The 18,286-nt window shown below is 42.7% G+C and overlaps 2 protein-coding genes across 5 annotated transcripts in view; both read right to left on the bottom strand.

The window, feature by feature from the left end:
- GDPD1 (glycerophosphodiester phosphodiesterase domain containing 1) overlaps window positions 1-7,280 on the bottom strand; it is a 63,576-nt gene extending 56,296 nt beyond the window's left edge. For all 4 annotated transcript variants that reach the window (XR_004430699.1, XM_033183699.1, XM_033183700.1 and 1 more), the window contains exon 1: window positions 7,007-7,280. Coding sequence is in view for 3 of the 4 variants with exons in the window: in XM_033183699.1 (XP_033039590.1) it covers window positions 7,007-7,148 (142 nt within the window). In the remaining variant the exon portion in view is untranslated. The remainder of the gene's footprint in view (window positions 1-7,006) is intronic.
- Window positions 7,281-12,586: 5,306 nt separating this feature from the next.
- SMG8 (SMG8 nonsense mediated mRNA decay factor) lies at window positions 12,587-18,053 on the bottom strand. The gene is made up of 4 exons (XM_033183696.1): window positions 16,051-18,053; window positions 15,337-15,482; window positions 14,229-15,101; window positions 12,587-13,032 (listed from the first exon to the last, which is right to left on the bottom strand). Exons 1-4 carry the CDS (start codon window positions 17,807-17,809, stop codon window positions 12,835-12,837), a joined length of 2,976 nt encoding a protein of 991 aa, XP_033039587.1. The 5' UTR covers window positions 17,810-18,053; the 3' UTR covers window positions 12,587-12,834.
- Between the last annotated feature and the right edge of the window lie 233 nt (window positions 18,054-18,286).

Here is an 18,286-nt window from a genome sequence, read left to right as displayed (position 1 = left end):
TTTTTTTTTGAGATGGAGTCTTTCTCTGTCGCCCAGGCTGAAGTGCAGTGGCGCAATCTCGGCTCACTGCAACCTCCGCCTCCTGGGTTCAAGCAATTCTCCTGCCTCTGCCTCCTGAGTAGCTGAAACTACAGGTGTGCGCCACCACACCAGGCTAATTCTTTTGTATTTTTAGTAGAGACAGGGTTTCACTGTGTAGGCCAGGCTGGTTTCAAACTCCTGAGCTCAAGTAATCCTCCTGCCTCGGCCTCCGAAAGTGCTGTGATTACAGGCGTGAGCCAATATGCCCAGCCATTCAATTCTAAAATGATAGCTTTTCATTTTTTAACATCTCTGAAGTTAAGATGTATTTTACAATTAATGCTGTACAATGAACAGTTTAATTGGCAAGTTTTTCTCTTTTTTTAATCAACTTTTATAGGGGTCTCTTTCTTAACAGTATGTAAAAATTGTGTACTTTATAACCAATGGCATTAGATTCAATGAAATACTATAGTAAACATTCCATGAAAGTAAAGGATTATTGCTATTATTAGTATTATTATTACTATTGCCATTATCATAGTAACTGGTAAAGAATAGGTACTTGGTAAATGTCCATTAACTGTAATAATAAATAACATTGTAATTTTTTAAAAAGTACATAGATTTTCATGTGAACATATTGAATTATAAAAAATTGTCTAATAGTATATACTATGTAAAAAGAGTTAACTAACTTTATGCATGCTACCAAAATTTTTTTTTTTTTTTTTTTTAGATGGAGTCTTGCTCTGTTGCTCAGGCTGGAGTGCAGTGGCATAATCTCAGCTCACTGCAACCTCCACTTCCCAGGTTCAAGTGATTCTCCTGCCTCAGCCTCCCAAGTAGCCAGGACTATAAGCACATGCCACCATGCCCAGATAATTTTTGAATTGTTAGTAGAGACAGGGTTTCGACACATTGGCCAGGCTGGTCTCAAACTCCTGACTTCAGGTGATCCTCGGCCTCCCAAAGTGCTGGGATTACAGGTGTGTGCCACCATCCCCAGCCTAAAATGTTTTAAAACTAGAACATTTTAGTATTACCAAATAATTTATGAAATATACAGAAAAATACTTTGGAAATAATTTTCCATACACTTTGGAAAAACAGCCAATTTCTTCTTAATAGAAAGAGACAATTCAATAAACTCTCAATAAAAAGAGGGTTTAAGGTACTGCTCAGGGTGGGCACGGTGGTTCATGCCTGTAATCCCAACACTTTGGGAGGCCGAGGTGGGTGGATAACCTGAGGTCAGGAGTTCAAGACCAGCCTGGCCAACATGGGGAAACCCCGTCTCTAGTAAAAATACAAAAAAAAAAAAAAAAAAATTAGCCAGGTATGGTGGCAGATGCCTGTAATACCAGCTACTCAGGAGGCTGAGACAGAGAATCGACTGAACCCAGGGAGTGGAAGTTGCAGTGAGCTGAGGTCACGCCACAGCACTCCAGCCTGGGCAACAAGATCAAAACTCCATCACAAAAAAAAAAAAAAGGTACTGCTCAAAGTACCTAAAGGACTTAAGTATTAGCATTAAAATGTTTTATATACAATACCATCTGAACATATTCATATTAAATGCTTCTTTTATATTGTTAGATTGTATTTTTATGATGACCTAATTAATAATCAACAGAAATACAAGATATGCAGAAACAAATATATTAGCTTTAATATGCTAAAATGTTATCACTTTAGCAGAGGGAAGATACCCATGTGAAAAAAAAAAAAAACTACTGGTTTGATTTTAGGTTCACTTGGTTACCAGAGTTGATGCATGATAGAAAACAGATGCAGTAAATGTGAAGGTTATAGGTTTTTTCTTAAGTCCCCTTTCAAGGTTAGATGACCCTTTATTGGATGAGGCTAGTTGGCCCTTGTTTTGACCAAAAACTACGGAAATACATTATATTCAGATAATATTCAAAAACAAAGTACCATAGAATATTTCTAAAAAGACAAGAGTGCTAAAGGGGTTACCAGTAAGTTAAGTTAAACTACTGACTACTTGTACCAAAAAGCAAAGAAATTAAAAGAACACAAAAGCCAGCTTGAAGGACCTTTCACTGGACAAATCTGGGACAGTGCTAGCATCAAAATAATGATAGTGAGCAGATTTTTAAGTCATTGAATAAGAAATTCTGAATCCAGGCTGGGCATGGTGGCTCAGGCCTGTAATCCCAGCACTTTGAGAGGCTGAGGCTGGTGGATCATCTGAGGTCAGGAGTTCCAGACCAGCCTGGCCAACATGGTGAAACCCCATCTCTACTAAAAGTACAAAAATTAGCCGGGCATGGTGGTAGGTACCTGTAGTCTCAGCTACTTGGGAGGTAGAGGCAGGAGAATCGCTTGAACCCTAGAGGCAGAAGTTGCTGTGAGCTGAGATCACACCACTGCACTCCAGCCTGGGAGACAAAGCAAGACTTCATCTCAAAAAAATAAAATAAAATAAAATAAAATAAATTCTGAATCCATTTTAATAAATGGATTGACAATCTGTTAAGGAGTTGGGTATTTGTGTAGTTAGTTTTAAAGTATCTCCCTCTAAAAATTGGCCGAGAACAGTGGCTCATGCCTGTAATCCCAGCACTTTGGGTGGCTGCGGTGGGTGGCCTCTTATTAATTATGAGCCTTTTCTCTTATTAATCATAAAGAGAAAAAGTAACCTCACAGTGGAAAAGCTTGGCAGACACCACCACCTCATCAAGTGATCAAAGTCAACTTCATTAGTTCCTTCAGGCTAATTTCTGCATCCTTTTAACTACCGTGCTTTGAAAACAGGCCAGGTGTGGTGGCTTATGCCTGTAATCCTAGCACTGTGGGAGGTAAGCCAGGCTAATTGCCTGAGCTCAGGAGATCGATACTAGCCTGGGCAACATGGCAAAACCCCATCTCTACTAAAAATACAAAAAAGAAAAAAAAAATTAGCTGGGTGTGGTGGCACCACCTGTAATCCCAGCTATTCAGGAGGCTGAGGCACGAGGATTGCTTGAACCTGGGAGGCAGAGATTGCAGTGAGCCGAGATCATACCATTGGACTTCAACCTGGGCAACACAGCAAGACTCTGTCTCCAAAAAAAAAAAGAAAGAAAGAAAATAATAAACACATTGTATGTTAAAATAACATTTTTATGAAAAGTAACTTTTTCAAAATAAAATAATGCACAAAAAGAGTGGTATTGTTTTATATTTTTGCAAATCTCTTTAATATCTGGCTCAATAGAAAGCAGCAAGATTCTCATATCTGCTTCATATATACCCATTGTCACACAGATATGTATTTGGAAATGAAAGAGTCTTCTTTGATATGGCATCAAAATTCACTAAGTGGTAATTTGTTTGTTTGCTTTAGAGACAGGGTCTTGCTGTCCCCCAGGCTGAAGTTCAGTGGCTATTCACAGGCACGATCTAGCAACAACCTCAAATTCCTGGGCTCAGGTGATCCTTCTGCCTCAGCCTCTCAAATAGCGGAGACTACAGGTAGGCACCACCACACCCAGCTCAACAAGTGGTAGTTTCTTAAAAGTTAATTGCAATGTGGAATCTGAACCATACGAGTAATCACTTCATACTCTATTATGTGAAAATCCATTGGCCCATCTTGAACTTTGAATGATCTTTCACCCATGCATGATTTTATAATAGCACGCACAGGTCATTTGGAAACTATTGATTCACTGAATCATACTGGTCTTCTAAATGTTGACACAGTATGCAATATTTTAAAAATCACATTTGTTAACATCCAAGTTCATTGGGAAAATCTTTCAGAATTAAATGATGTCAAGCTCATCATGATGGCAGTGATTGCATCACTGCACTCTAGCCTGGGTGACAGAGTGAGAACTTGTCTCAAAAAAAAAAAAAAAAAAAATGGGGGGAGAGAGAAAGACCCGTCTGTCCATCGGTAATTCAACCCCTTCGAGTGCCCTGATACAGTCTCACACTGTGGCTCGGGCTGGAGTGCAATGGCGCGATCTCGGCTCACTGCAACCTCTGCCTCCCAGGTTCAAGTGATTCTCCTGCCTCAGTCTCTTGAATAGCTGGGATTACAGGCATGTGTTTTTGCAGTAGACCAATTCAGGTCCATATACTTTATACACATAACATGATTAATGTTTCAATGGTCATATATCTAATTTATAAGAAATATCACTGTTTCCTTACTTATGGGGAAAAATAAGTAAATATCAGGTATTTGCTGTTATGGCAATAGAGAATAAGCCCAAATACTAGTAATTTGCACAGAGAGACCAGTGATTGCTATTATCCGTGTCCAAGACAAAAATTAAAGGCAATCAAGGGAGTGACTCCTTCCTAGTTACATTGTCTCTTATTTGCCAGAGAGGTAGATCTTGAATTACAAAGTGTTTTATCTCCTCTATCACTCTGGATTCAACTGTAGTATTGAGTGCACATATTCAACAAAAGCGTATGAAGCACTGACATGGGAACTTACTACAGTGCTTGTAGGACCATTATATAGGTAAAACAGATTTTGAGTCTGCAGATATTTAATAAGATTATCACAAAAAGTTCCATTACATCTTTAAATATATAAATACTGATACCACATTTACAAATAATGAATGGACATTTTTATATAAGAGGTAATATTGAAATGACCTAATATCTAGGAAGAAAATAGTTTAAAAGTATCTTCAACAGTAAACAAAAATTTGAGATCTAGCTTATCCTGGATTTTATACTTGCTGTGATGAACTAGCACAGTCTTTAATGCCTATGGAGTGTTGGGTTTTTTCACCTGCAGAGTGTTACAAAATTTCAAAGATGTGACCAGTATTTCTTCTAAAATAAAATTTTGATCATTCACAATGACAGTTTAGAGAGCTTTTAAGGATCTGTTTTTGTTTTGTTTTGGAGTTTTTAGTAAGCATACATTTTGCAAATCAGTAAACACAACACACAAAAAAGTAATGTGCACTGCCTATCCCCAGAATAGAATTACTATCATTGAAAATTGCTTCTGGCCGGGCGCGGTGTCTCACACCTGTAATCCCAGCACTTTGGGTGGCCAAGGCGGGTGGATTACCTGAGGTCAGGAGTTTGACACCAGCCTGGCCAACATGGTGAAACCTCATCTTTATTCAAAATACAAAAAAATAGCTGTGCGTGGAGGCTGAGGCAGGAGAATCGCTTGAACCTGGGAGGCGGAGGCTGCAGTGAGCCAAGATGGCGCCACTGCACTGCAGACTGGGCGACAACTCTGTCTTTTCTTTTTTTTTAAAAAAAAAAAGGGCCCAGCACGGTGGCTCACGCCTGTAATCCCAAGCACTTTGGGAGGCCGAGGCGGGCGGATCACGAGATCAGGAGATGGAGACCATCCTAGCTAACACGGTGAAACCCCGTCTCTACTAAAAATAAAAAAAAAAAATTAGCTGGGAGTGGTGGCGGGCGGGCGCCTGTAGTCCCAGCTACTCAGGAGGCTGAGGCAGGAGAATGGCGTGAACCCGGGAGGAGGAGCTTGCAGTGAGCCGAGATCGCGCCACTGTACTCCAGCCTGGGCGACAAAGCGAGACTCCGTCTCAAAAAAAAAAAAAAGAAAAGAAAAGAAAATTGCTTCTGTGACAACAACTTGAATACTAAAAGTTGGTCCCTGGTTCCAATGGTTGAAGGCACTTTAATAGTTAAATGTCATCATACAGTTTAATCAGGTAGCTATTAAAACAGATAACTCAAATAAACAATAACGCGGCATTTGGCTGACCACCCTTTAAAACCTCTGAGGCTTTTCATGAGTGGGAAGGCTAGAATACTACTGAAGTCACTCATTAGACTAACAAAATTATATAGAAGAATGATAATGTATTTCCATATTTATATTTCAAAACCTTATTCCTTGGCCAATACTTGTTAGTAAAGTGATTATGGTACTAAACCAAGTTTTAGACTGTAAACTCCTAGAAATTATCATTTCAAGTGTGTATTAAATTTCAAGCAAATTTTAAACCGGTTTAAGATTCACCCTTAAAGAACAGTTAAAATTGATTGAAAATAATCCAGTTTCACCGCACTTTATACATCATACCTGAAATGCAATGAAGACACATTATTATACAATAATGAAGAAGCAAAGATTTGGCCTCTTATCTGGGAAATCAGAGGGTGGACTACCTGGGCTCCTTTTAGCAAAACACTTTTCCAAAAGAAACTTATTTTTGTTTTCTTTAAACAATACTGTCCTGTCCTAAACGAAATCATTTCTAGTCTTTTGAAAATCCACGTGTCTTTGCGTGTTTATTTATTTATTTTTAAATTTTTTATTTTTTGTAGTGCTAAAAAAAAAAAAAAAAAAAGATACAAGGTTTCCAGCCCTGGGGACCAGGACGCTCTAGCTCCTGTCTCAGTTCAGCCCTAGCTCTAATTGTGACCTTGGGAAATGTCCCTGGCTCGGAGGACTCGGTTTCCCTCTCTTCTCAATTATGAGTGCTCGGAACGTGGGGATGGGACGGGCCCCCAGGACCGCAGACAAGGGGCTACAGCTTGTCCAGTTTCACGCAAATCCCCAGCCCTCCTCGACGCCTCGGCTCTTCCCATCCACTCAGCCACTGGCTCGCTCGGAGCAGTGTGTTCCCGGTGCCCCCCGCGGGGTACCCTCGGTTCTACACGGCGCTCCCCTTTTGTGTCTTGCTGCTAGGAAGGGACCTTGCGATCATCCTTCCATCCGCCGAGAAACGCTCCACCTACCCTTCATTCTCGACCGGGTCTTTCCCGTTTCAGAGAACCCCTCACATTGCTGCCCTCGAGAGACCCCCGCCGTGGATCTGACTGGGAATCCCTCTCCTTCCCTCGTCTCAGGAGACCTTCTCTTCACACAGCCTTCACCTCCGGAGGAGCCCTCAATTCACACAACCCCATTCTTTCTCAAAGTCTCAGGGATTGGCACCCGGCTGCCTTTTGCGGAGCCGCAAAGGACCCTCAGCCTCCCCCACCTCCGCCATCGGGCTCTGGGGACCCCTCTCACCTCCGCGGTGAGAGATGTGTTTACTGAGGAATCGCTGCTTCTTTCTCTGGTGCAGCAAGGTCGGGTATTTAAGCAACAAGAATGAGGTCACCAAGTACCCTCCTAGCGTAGACAGAAGGTAAAAAGCCGCAGTGGACGACATCTCAGTCACCGTGTGGGAAGTCTCCCACCTCCGGGCCCTCTGAACTCCGCTGCGGCAGTAGCAACGACGGCGGCGGCGGCGGCTGCTCGAGGTCTGCTCGCCCCCAGCCGGTGCCAGTGGTGCAGCGCACTTGTCAGTGCCGGCCTAGTGCGCATGTGCAGCTGGACCCCAGCGCCCCAGCAACAAAGGGGCTCCGACGCGCAGGCGCGCTCCGGCTCTCGAGTAAAAGCCTGCAGAGATCCTGGAGTGAGCGTTTGTCACCTAGCTCTGTGGACCAACCTGCATGAAGAGAAAGCTTGCAAACCTGCCAGTGTGTTGGCCATCACTCAAGCAGAAAAGACTATTCACGGATAGCCTTTCCTAATTCGAAAATCCACATCAAAAAGGAAAGATTCCAGGGCGCATCTTAGCCCCTACTCTAGGAAATGCAAATAATTTTTACCTGTGGAGGCAATAAAGCTTGCTAAAAACTGAATAAACTCATCCATTTATCTAGCCTAGAGAGAATTTCCCCTATGGTCACATATACTAGAAAAGGTACCGGTTTACCAGTCAACTGAGAGATCGACCCCCTCCTCTCATTTCATTGTGAAAGTGCAATCCTCATTCTTTGTACACAATAGGCACTGTAGAAGTATTTGCTGGCTTACAAATCCGTGTAAAATAAGGAAACTTTGTCAAGGTTATAAAGTATTACCTAAAAGTCCTAGAAAGACAGATAACTACGTTCCAGAAGGCCCTACTAGTTTTCCTTTCATCAAACAAATTACAAACTGCTAACACACGAAGAGCCACACTTCAATGCAAAAGAAATAAATCATCCAGGACTGAGGGAGAAATTTTACGGAGAAGACCATATCTCCCACAGGACTAGAAAAGCAGAGTGAGTATTTAAAATCCTGTGATTCAGTTGGGCGCGGTGGTTCACTCCTGTAATCCCAGCACTTAGGGAGGCTGGGAAGGGTGGATCGCTTGAGCCCGGGAGTTCGAGACCAGCCTGGGCAACATGGCGAAACCCCATCTCTACGAAAAATAAAACAAAAAAAAGACCGGCGTGGTGGCGTGCACCTGTAGTCACGCTACTCGGGAGGCTGAAGTGGGAGTATTGCTTGAGCCTGGAAAATCGAGGCTGCAGTGAGCTATGACTGCACCACTGCACCCCAGCCTGGGCAACAGAGCAAGACCCTATCTCAACTATAAAAAGAAAATTAGAAGAAAACAGGGGGTGGCCGGGCACGGTGGCTCAAGCCTGTAATCCCAGTACTTTGGGAGGCTGAGGCGGGCAGATCATTTGAAGTCAGGGGTTCAAGACGAGCCTGGCCAACATGGCGAAACCCCATCTCTACTAAAAATACAAAAATTTGCCAGGGATGGTGGCACCCACCTGTAGTGCCAGCTACTCGGGAGGCTGAGGCAGGAGAATCTCTTGGACCCGGGAGGCAGATGTTGCAGTGAGCAGAGATTATACCACCGCACTCCAGCCTGGGCGATAGAGCAAGACTCCGTCTCAAAAAAAAAAAAAAAAGAAAAGAAAATCCTTTAGTCGAGGTTGAAGTGAGCCTTGAGGGTGCCACTGCACTCCAGTCTGGGCAACAGAGCAACATTTGAGGAAACTCACAGATTAAAAAATTGTGTCTTCTGTTTAGGGTTGTTAAACTATTTCCTGTAGATCAACTGAGGCACATAGTTCTATTTTTCAAAATATCACCTGACGGCAATGGAAGGGTCTAGAATAAACCACTGTGGCATAAAAATTATTTTGAGGCTGGGCATGGTGGCTCATGCCTGTAGTCCCAGCACTTTGGGAGGCCGAGACAGGCAGATCACCTGAGGTCGGGAATTCGAGACCAGCCTGGCCAACGTGGTGAAACCCCGTATCTACTAAAAATACAAAAATAACCCAGGCATAGTTGTGCATGCCTGTAGTCCCAGCTACGAGGGAGGCTGAGGCAGGAGAATGGCTTGAACAGGGAGGTGGAGCTTACAGTGAGCAGAGACCATGCCACTGCACTCTAGCCTGGGTGGCAGAGCAAGACTCCGTCTCTAAAAAAAAAATTAAAAAGAAAAAAAGAAAAAAATATATATATCTCTCTCTCTGAGCTGAAGGCATTTAAATTCCTGGAATCCCTTATTTGCCTAAAATCAAAGGCTCCCAAAAGAACTTAACTGTCATAAATCTCCTCCCTGGGAACTACTCTAATCTTGTCAGAGATGAGAGAGAGACATTGTCACAAAAGTATGATATCCCATGAGTATTCTCCTAAGGACACATTTATGTTTCCAAAAAAACATTTCTTTTCCAAAACGTGCTTTCTCCCCAGCTTCTAAGAAGTCATTTGTTCTTCTGGAAGTACCTCTACCCCTTCCCACCCGGTAAATTTTAGATGATACATAAATCTCACATTCTACTGCTTTTTTTTTTTTTTTGGTCTCTTTGAGACCACAGAGTCTCACTCTGTGGCCCAGGCTGGAGTTCAGCGGCGACATCTTGGTTCACTGCAACCTCTGCCTCCCCGGGGTTCAAGTGATTCTCCTGCTTTATATATATATATATAATATATATTTAAATATATATATATATTTTTTTTTTTTGAAAAGGAGTTTCGCTCTTGTCGTCTAGGCTGGAGTGCAATGGCACGATCTCAGCTCACTGCAACCTCTGCCTCCCAGGTTCCAGCGATTCCTCTGCCTCAGCCTCCCGAATAGCTGGGATTACAGGCATGCACCACCTGGCCTGGCTAATTTTGTATTTTTAGTAGAGACGGGGTTTAGTCATGTTGGTCAAGCTGGTCTCGAACTCCTGACCTCAGGTGATCCACCTGCCTCAGACTCAAAGTGCTGGGATTACAGGCGTGAGCCACTGTGCCCCAATAATTTTGTATTTTTAGTAGAGATGGGGTTTCACCATGTTGTCTGGGCTGGTCTCGAACTCCTGACCTCAAGTGATCTGCCCACCTCAGCCTCCCAAAGTCCTGGGATTACAGGCTCATTCTTACATTTTCTAAGAAGACAGAACAACAGAACAGTATGAATTCAAAATCAGAGTTCTGAATTTTTTTATTATTTTATATAATTTTATTTTAATGAAGGTAAGAGAAGAAAGAGGAGCATTTACCTTTTTTTTTTTTTTTTTTTCTGAGATGGAGTCTCACTCTGTCACCCAGGCAGGAGTGCAGTGGCAAGATCTCAGCTCACTGTGACCTCCACCTCCCAGGTTCAAGTGATTCTTCTGCCTCAGCCTCCCGAGTAGCTGGGATCACAGGCGCACGCCACCAGGCCTGGCTAATTTTTGTATTTTTAGTAGAGATGGGGTTTTACCATGTTGGTCAGGCTGGTCTCAATCTCCTGCCTTTGCCTCCCAAAGTGCTAGGATTACAGGCATGAGCCACCGCACCCAGCCTCTGTATATTTTTAAGTAAAAAAAAAATGGCTTTAAATGTAGCAAGATGTGTTAAATACATATTTCCTATATATTGAGACTAAAATCTACAATTCTATTTGTCCAACATTTCAAAATTAGTGTGTCTATGGAAACATGATCAATTACACAAGAGTTTAGGTATGTTAACTTACTTTGTACTTACCTACTTGGTGATATATATCTAATTGGTGATAAAGCACAATATACTACTATATCTCCATCTGATTGGTGATAACTAGATGGTGATTAAAATTAGATGGTGATATAGTGGTATATTGTCATGTTGATGCTGGTGAATTACCATAGATTGGTAAGATTTTTTTTTACTTTTTTTTTTTTTTTGAGAGGAAGCCTCACTCTGTCACCAGGCTGGACTGCAGTGGTGCCATCTCGGCTCACTGCAACCTCTGCCTCCCAGATTCAAGTGATTCTCCTGCCTCAGCCTCCCAAGTAGCTGGGACTACAGGGGTGTGCCACTACACCCAGCTAGGTTTTGTATTTTTAGTAGAGATGCGGTTTTACCATGTTGGCCAGGATGGTCTTGATCTCTTGACCTCATGATCCGCTTGCCTTGGCCTCCCATAGTGCTGGGATTACAGGCATGAGCCACCGCGCCTGGCCCAAGATTTTTTTTTTTTTGAGACAGGGTTTTACTCTGTTGGGGTGGTATGATCACAGCTCACTTGCAGCCTAGACCCACTGGGGTCAAGCCATCCTCCCATGTCAGCCTCCTGAGTAGCTGGGACTACAGGCATGCACCACCACATCTATTTTTTCTTTTTTTTTTGTAAAAACAAGGTCTCACTATGTCTTCCAGGCTGGTCTTAAGGGATCCTCCTGCCGCCTAAGCCTCCCAAAGTGCTGCAATTAAAGGCATGAGCCATTGTGCCCAGACTGATTGATAAGATTTGGATCACTTAGCAAATTGTTTCACAGTACAGGAATTTTTTTTTTTTTCCAGGAATTTTTAAAGAATAGTTTGCATTGACCGGGCAAGGTGGCTCACGCCTGTAATCCCAACACTTTGGGAGGCCAAGGCAGGTGGATCACCTGAGGTCAGGAGTTCAAGAACAGCCTGGGCAACATGGTGAAATCCTGTCTATTAAAAATGCAAAAATTAGCTAGGCGTCATGGCATGCGCCTGTAATCCCAGCTACTCAGGAGGCTGAGGCAGGAGAATCACTTGAACCCAGGAGGCGGAGGTTGCAGTGAGCCAAGATCACACTACTGCACTCCAGCCTGGGTGACAGAGTGAGGCTCCGTCTCAAAAAAAAAAAAAAAGAAAGAAAAAGAAAAAAGAAAAAAAGAATAATCCACATTAATATACTGGATTAAAAAGTTTAGTTCAGATAATATTCATTTAAAATATGGTATCTCATCAGGCCAAGATAAGAACAAAACAGTTTAAAGTACCAGAATTGTGAGTCAACCAATTGTGCTTTTTTTGGAATTAAGTCAAATATCTTCATATTATTACCAGATAACCTAATCTCTCAACTTGTTTCAAAGATAATTTCAAGACTAGCATCTTAATAAAAATCCCAGCTAGGCTGGACGTGGTAGCTCACACCTGTAATCCCAGCACTTTGAGAGGACGAAGTGGGTGGATCACCTGAGGTGAGGAGTTCGAGACTAGCCTGACCAACATAGAGAAACCCTGTCTTTACTAAAAGTACAAAATTAGCCAGGTGTGGAGGCACATGCCTATAATCCCAGCTACTCAGGAGGCTGAGGCAGGAGAATGGCTTGAACTTGGGAGGTGGAGGCTGCGGTGAGCCGTGATTGCACCATTGCAGTGCAACCTGGGCAACAAGAGTGTAACTCTGTCTCAAAAAATAAAATAAAATAAAATAAAAATAAAAAATAAAAAAAAAACCCACCGTCAACCAAAAAAAAAACCAGCTAAAACATTATTTTAACAAAAACAAGATTTTGGCTTAACATGGTTATGCAATATTCAGTTATAACAGAAACATGTTTAATTATGGAGAGTAAAACAGAAATGAGAAACAACAGGTATCATCCATGTATTTTATATTCTTTTCTAGAACAATCAATCTTTATTAGAAAGTTGTAGCCACGTTTACAATAAATATCAACAATATAATAAAACAGTGGAACAAATTAGTTTCCAAATACTCAACTCCTGTAACCAAAACACATTTTGGATTTGGGAAAACACAGTAAACACATACCAAAAACACAGCCACACATACCAAAAACAAAAACCAGCTCAAGCATAGGATTGAACTGGCTGGAAAACACTTATTGTGTTACTGCCTTAAGAACTCCTCGGAGCACCTTGTAGCTCATTAACTGCACATTTTCCTTAGGGGGGAAACAAGGTCCTCTCTCAGTCACATATGCATAAGGAAATCTCAAAACCCAAAGGCCATCAGGTGGAAGGGTGATTTCTTGTTTTTCTGGGTAGAATACCGGACATGGTGGTGGGCCTGGTTGAACCTGAAAAACACAGGTAGTATAATTATTTTCACATTTCTCAATATGAAACAACTGAAAGATAAATGCCTAAACAAACGATAGATTCAAAGAACATATAAGGCCAGACGTGGTGGCTCACGCCAGTAATCCCAGCACTTTCGGAGGCTGAGGCAGGTGAATCACGAGGTCAGGAGTTAGAGACCAGCCTGGTCAACATGGTGAAACCCCATCTCTACTAAAAATAGAAAAAATTAGTCGGGTGTGGTGGCATGTGCCTGTAATCCGTTACTAGGGAGGCTGGGGCAGGAGAACAGCTTGAACCCAGGAGGCGGAGGTGCAGTTAGCTCAGATAGTGCCACTGCCCTCCAACCTGTGTGACAGAGGGAGACTCTGTCTCAAAAAAACAAACAAAACAAATAACAGAGCATATAAGATTAAGCAGATATGGGTATACTCCTAACCCTTGTTGTATCCAATATATTATTTAGTCTCAAATATTATTCTGCTTTTCTCCAGAATTTTTTTTTTTGGTGGGGGGATGGAGTCTCAGTCTGTCACCCAGGCTGGAGTGCAATGGCGCAATTTCAGCTCACTGCAACCTCCGCCTACCAGGTTCAAGTGATTCTCCTGCCTCAGCCTCCCAAGTAACTGGGATTACAGGCGCCTTCCACCATGCCTGGCAAATTTTTTGTATTTTTAGTAGAGACGGGGTTTCACCATGTTGCCCAGGCTGGTCTCAAACTCCTGACTTCAGGTGATCTGCCTGCCTCGGCCTCCCAAAGTGCTGGAATTACAGGAGTGACTCACCGTGCCCGGCCTTTTCTCCATAATTTTAACTTCAAGCTCTGCCTTTGAATGAAATGATGTGAATTGATGGTGTGAATGGATTAAAATACCCACAATGTATCTTTTAAAAAATAGAATATTAGGTATAGAAGGTATTTAAATTTAAGACCTATTTAATTAAATAATTCATTTTTAAATTTAATTTTTTGTAGAGATATAAGTCTCACTATGTTGCTCAGGCTGGTCTTAAACTCCTGGGCTCAAGCAATCCTCCCATCTTGGCCTCCCAAAGTTCTGGGATTACAAGCATGAGTCACTGCCCTCAGCCTGAAATAATCAGTTTTGATGCTAACTTGTACTTTTTAAAATCAATCAAAACAAACATCAGCATTTTTTACTTGTTTGGGGCGGCAGAGGGTTATATTTCTTACCTGAGGCATTAGTATTATCTGCAAAGGAGCATCAGGAACCACAACAAAAAGCCTCATAAGTTGAGCATAATGAGGTTTCAGCCCTCTACCTTGAGAGGATGACAGAATATATAAAGGCATGTCACTATTTAGGGCTTTTAAAGCTGATTCCTTTGGCCCACTTCCCATTACTTTCATTACTTTGTCAGGCCCAGAGCACATGAATCTCCGTCCTCGAGAGTCTTCGTATTCAAAGCCCACAAAAGCTCGAGCTATGTCATCTCGCCGTCTTCCTCTTCCCATTACAACTGCACTTCTCTTTCCAGGAATAGCTTTATTTGGAGCAGGCCAAGAGTTTGTGTCTAAGTCTCCTTCATCTTCAGCTCTAGTCCTGATGACAATGTCCCAAGGCATAAGATAATTTGTTCCTGGAATGAACCCCTGTTGGTCCAAACCTGTATGAAAGTTATAAGACTTAGCAGGGCCTAGTTTAACCAAAGACCAGCTGGAGAATTTGGGTAGGAGACCTTTAGGGCAATTTGAATGTAGCATGCCTGGGAGATACTCAACTGTGGATGCCTGTCGATCAACCAAGTTTGGTCTCTTCTCAGTTTTCACCTCTACTTGACCATGAACTTCTGGATTATCTCCTCCTGCTTGTGGATCAGCTGGATAGGTACCTAAGCTATCTGTGGATTGGCCCAAACTCAAAGCTAAACTCAGGCTTGTGCTCTCTCCTTGGGTTTGAGGTTCTTTTTCTTTAAGTTTATCAGCATCTGAATCTGGAGGAGCAGGAGAGGATTCATTTTTAGCAGGAGCAGGATCTGGAGTACTTGGTTCAAATACTGGGAAATTGATATGATCCAATTTTCCACAACACTTTTCTTCCAGAAGCTATAGAGGGGAAGAAAAAAAATTCAGTACGTTTTTCATTTTAAATAATACATTCTTCATTCTAACAAGATCAGTAATTGATGTGTAAGTAAATATGTACACATAAAGAACTTGCTCTTGTTTATGTATTATACTGCAGTTGCATTTGTTTTCTACTTATTCTGCTATTGAAAATATGTTTTTACTCAGATGATATTTAACAAAAAAAGAAGGAAGAAGAAAAAATTCAGTCTACCTGATAAAAGTCATAATTGGCTGCTTTGATATCAAAGGGATCATCTCGAGGTGCTTGTTTCCTTCCACAGTTGCAAGCACCAGTAGATCGAGCTCGGCTATTGTGATATAGCACAGGGGGATTTCTATCGGCCTCTGGTTTTTCTCCTGGAAAATGTAACAGCCACTATTAATTTCACAAACACAATGTGCAGTCAAATTTACTTTGCATTCTACAACATCTAACCCCACAAATACTCCCAAAAATTCTTTGGAAAGAAAAACAAACAAAAACCTTACCTAAATACACATAATAGAAGAAGAAAGTGAAAATATATAAAATAATTTATATTATAAATCTAAAGTTTAGAGTTTTTAAGTGAATTTTTCCTCCTGCTATCATCATCATCATGTACCATCATGTAACATAACATTCATTTTAGTTCAACAAATTCTCCAAGGCAGAAATGTTAATATGAAATGTCTGAAATTTTATACTACTTAATAATTCTCATTTACCAATTCACTGGGACTTATTCTTTAAATGAAAAAAATAAGAAAGTAGTCATAGCTGGTATTTTCCTTTTACAGCAGGAGAGAAAACGTATAGCTGATACACCTAAATTTCTGTAGGGCTCTTTCTAAAATACCAATACATAGTGAACAGACTATCTTAAAACAAGAATGAAAACATAGCTCAGTTTTTATTTCAAAATGCTGAAAAAATTTTAGCTACCTGATTTAGGTAATGAGTGAAATTTGTGCACACAGTGTTGATCAGTTAAACTCCTCTCCTCACAGAGCTGATGGCCATTGCTCCAAAATTTGTAGCAGTCCTCATGTAACTGCATGGCATATTTATGAAATGCTGGACCTCTAGCATGTTGACTGTACACTCGAAGAGCCTGGGCAAGCTGATTCTTATGGACAGTCATTGTGTAATTATGAGGCAAATTTGACTGGTAGGCACTGTGGGCCATGGGTAAAGCTTTTTGGCATCGATTTTCTGAGAATTTTGTGTCAATATCCAAAAACCCTTCCAAGACTTTAATACTGCTTAAAATCTTAGATGTTAGCTCTCCAGTGGGTGACCCCAAGTCCTCCTCTTTCCCATCAATAGCCACTTCATACAGTTTTGAAGCTGCTGAGATCCACTTCTGATAAGTAGGAAGTTCAAAATGGGAAGGCTGTGGGTTCCTGCCCACACTGTCATCGAAACCTTTCTTGCTTAGGACTAGCTCCACATGCTGCCATAGGAATTCCCGAAGAGTGAAATCCACTAGCTGGCCTGAAGAACTGGAACTGCTGCTGTCAATGTGAAAGGAAAGTTGTTGTCGGCTGTGCTGCCTCATTACCTGGTATCGCCTAGGCCCAGAAAGGGGTGCAGGCACCAGTAAAGATTCCGGGTCCTTCACAGTACAATGACTCCTAAGTTGGTCCAGCAACATACCTACTGGGTCCTCCTCCTGGCTTCCGGGTACTATGTACACGAAAGCTTGGTTGGCAGGCACAGTAAAGAGGCAGTTGATGCTCTGATTAGTCAAGACACGACTCTTCCGGAAGATTCTATAGATCTGGTCCTCCAGGGCATGCTGCAGTCTCCTTTTGGGAGAATGTTTCTTGGGCTTGTCTGGATGAGCTGGGTCTTGGTTCCGAGGAGGTTCTACCTTGAGGGCTCCATTGAGTTGAAAGAGGAAAAGGAGTCTAGGTGGGCAAGGTCGGCAGTTTAGCTTCCAGTCTTTGCCAACTGGACAATCCTTAATGGCTGTTTTAAGGAGTGGCAGGACCTTCTGTCTCAGCCCATCTAGGGCTCTGAATACCCGATCATAAGTGATATCAAAGGAACAAGTGGGATGGACCAGAAGCAAGATATGACAGACAGAGAATAGGTAAAGGAGACTGAGGCACTGCAGCTTCTCTTGATGCTTCCAGAACTCGTGTGCTTCTGCATGAGGTAAAGAGAGTCCACCTCCAGCTTCCCCGCTCTGAAGAGCCCGACAAGCCCGTAGAAGCTGTGAATTGTCACAGATAGAGGTGAGGAGAAGATAGAGAACTTTGCTTTCCTGATTGTAGTAGGCCTGCAGAAGGCTGTAGTCCTGGGAGCCTGCCTCCGTTCGGTTACCTTCCGCGGCAGCTCCACTTCCCCGAACTGAATCCCCGTCTGCAGCCCCAGGGTCTTCGGCTCCACCGGCCTCACCCATGGCGCCAGCCTCAGTCCTGATTCCAGGCCCTGGATCCCCAGGATCTTGGTGGCGAAAGACTGGAAAGACCTGTCGGTCGCACACCGTATTCACAAGAGAGAACTTCTCGGAATTCAGGCGTAAAGCCGTCTTGCCGAAGATTCCCACAACACAGATTTCATCCTCCCGCCATGGAGGCTCCGGTCCGCCAGCCGCGCTCCCTCCGCCCTCGGTAGAGGACCCTCCGAGACTTTCAGAGCCCATCCAGGCTGACGCTCCCATTAGAAGCTCTCGCAAGCTCACGGGACCCGTCATAGTGCAAAGCCTTCTTTAGAGTCCTTCCGGTCCGTTAGTAAAACCGACCGGCTTTTCTCCAATTTTGAAATCCTTCCTACGCTTCTTCAGTTCCTGCTTTCCCGTCACTTGGGTTCCGCTTCCTCTTCTCTCCTAGTTTAAGAGTTTCCTCAGCTGTAGGAACTGAGATATCAAAACAAACAAACAAACAAAAACAAAACAACACACACACACACACACACACACACACACACACACACACCTGGGGACGAGGGCGGTGGCTCATGCCTGTAATTCTAGCACTTTGGGAGGCCGAGGAGGGCAGATAACCTAAAGTAAGAAGTTCGAGACCAGGCTGGCCAACATGGTGAAACCCCATCTCTACTAAAAGTACAAAAATTAGCCGGGCGTGGTGGCAGGCGCCTGTAATCCCATCTACTCGGGAGGCTGAGGCAGGAGAATCGATTGAACCCGGGAGGCGGAAGTTGCAGTGAAACG

This window comes from Trachypithecus francoisi, unplaced genomic scaffold (genome assembly GCF_009764315.1).
Source record: "Trachypithecus francoisi isolate TF-2019V2 unplaced genomic scaffold, Tfra_2.0 Lachesis_group20, whole genome shotgun sequence".
NCBI lineage: Eukaryota > Metazoa > Chordata > Mammalia > Primates > Cercopithecidae > Trachypithecus > Trachypithecus francoisi.
Note: the sequence above shows the minus strand (reverse complement) of the source record. Positions and strands in the feature narration are given on the sequence as shown.

Excerpts from the sequence above, each read along its gene's own strand:
- SMG8 (XM_033183696.1), bottom strand. The coding sequence starts at position 17,809 with ATGACGGGTCCCGTGAGCTTGCGAGAGCTTCTAATGGGAGCGTCAGCC. Across the intron at positions 15,102-15,336 it reads CCAATTATGACTTTTATCAG|CTTCTGGAAGAAAAGTGTTG; the intron begins GTAGACTGAATT and ends TCCCCTCTATAG. Across the intron at positions 13,033-14,228 it reads AGATAATACTAATGCCTCAG|GTTCAACCAGGCCCACCACC; the intron begins GTAAGAAATATA and ends TGTGTTTTTCAG.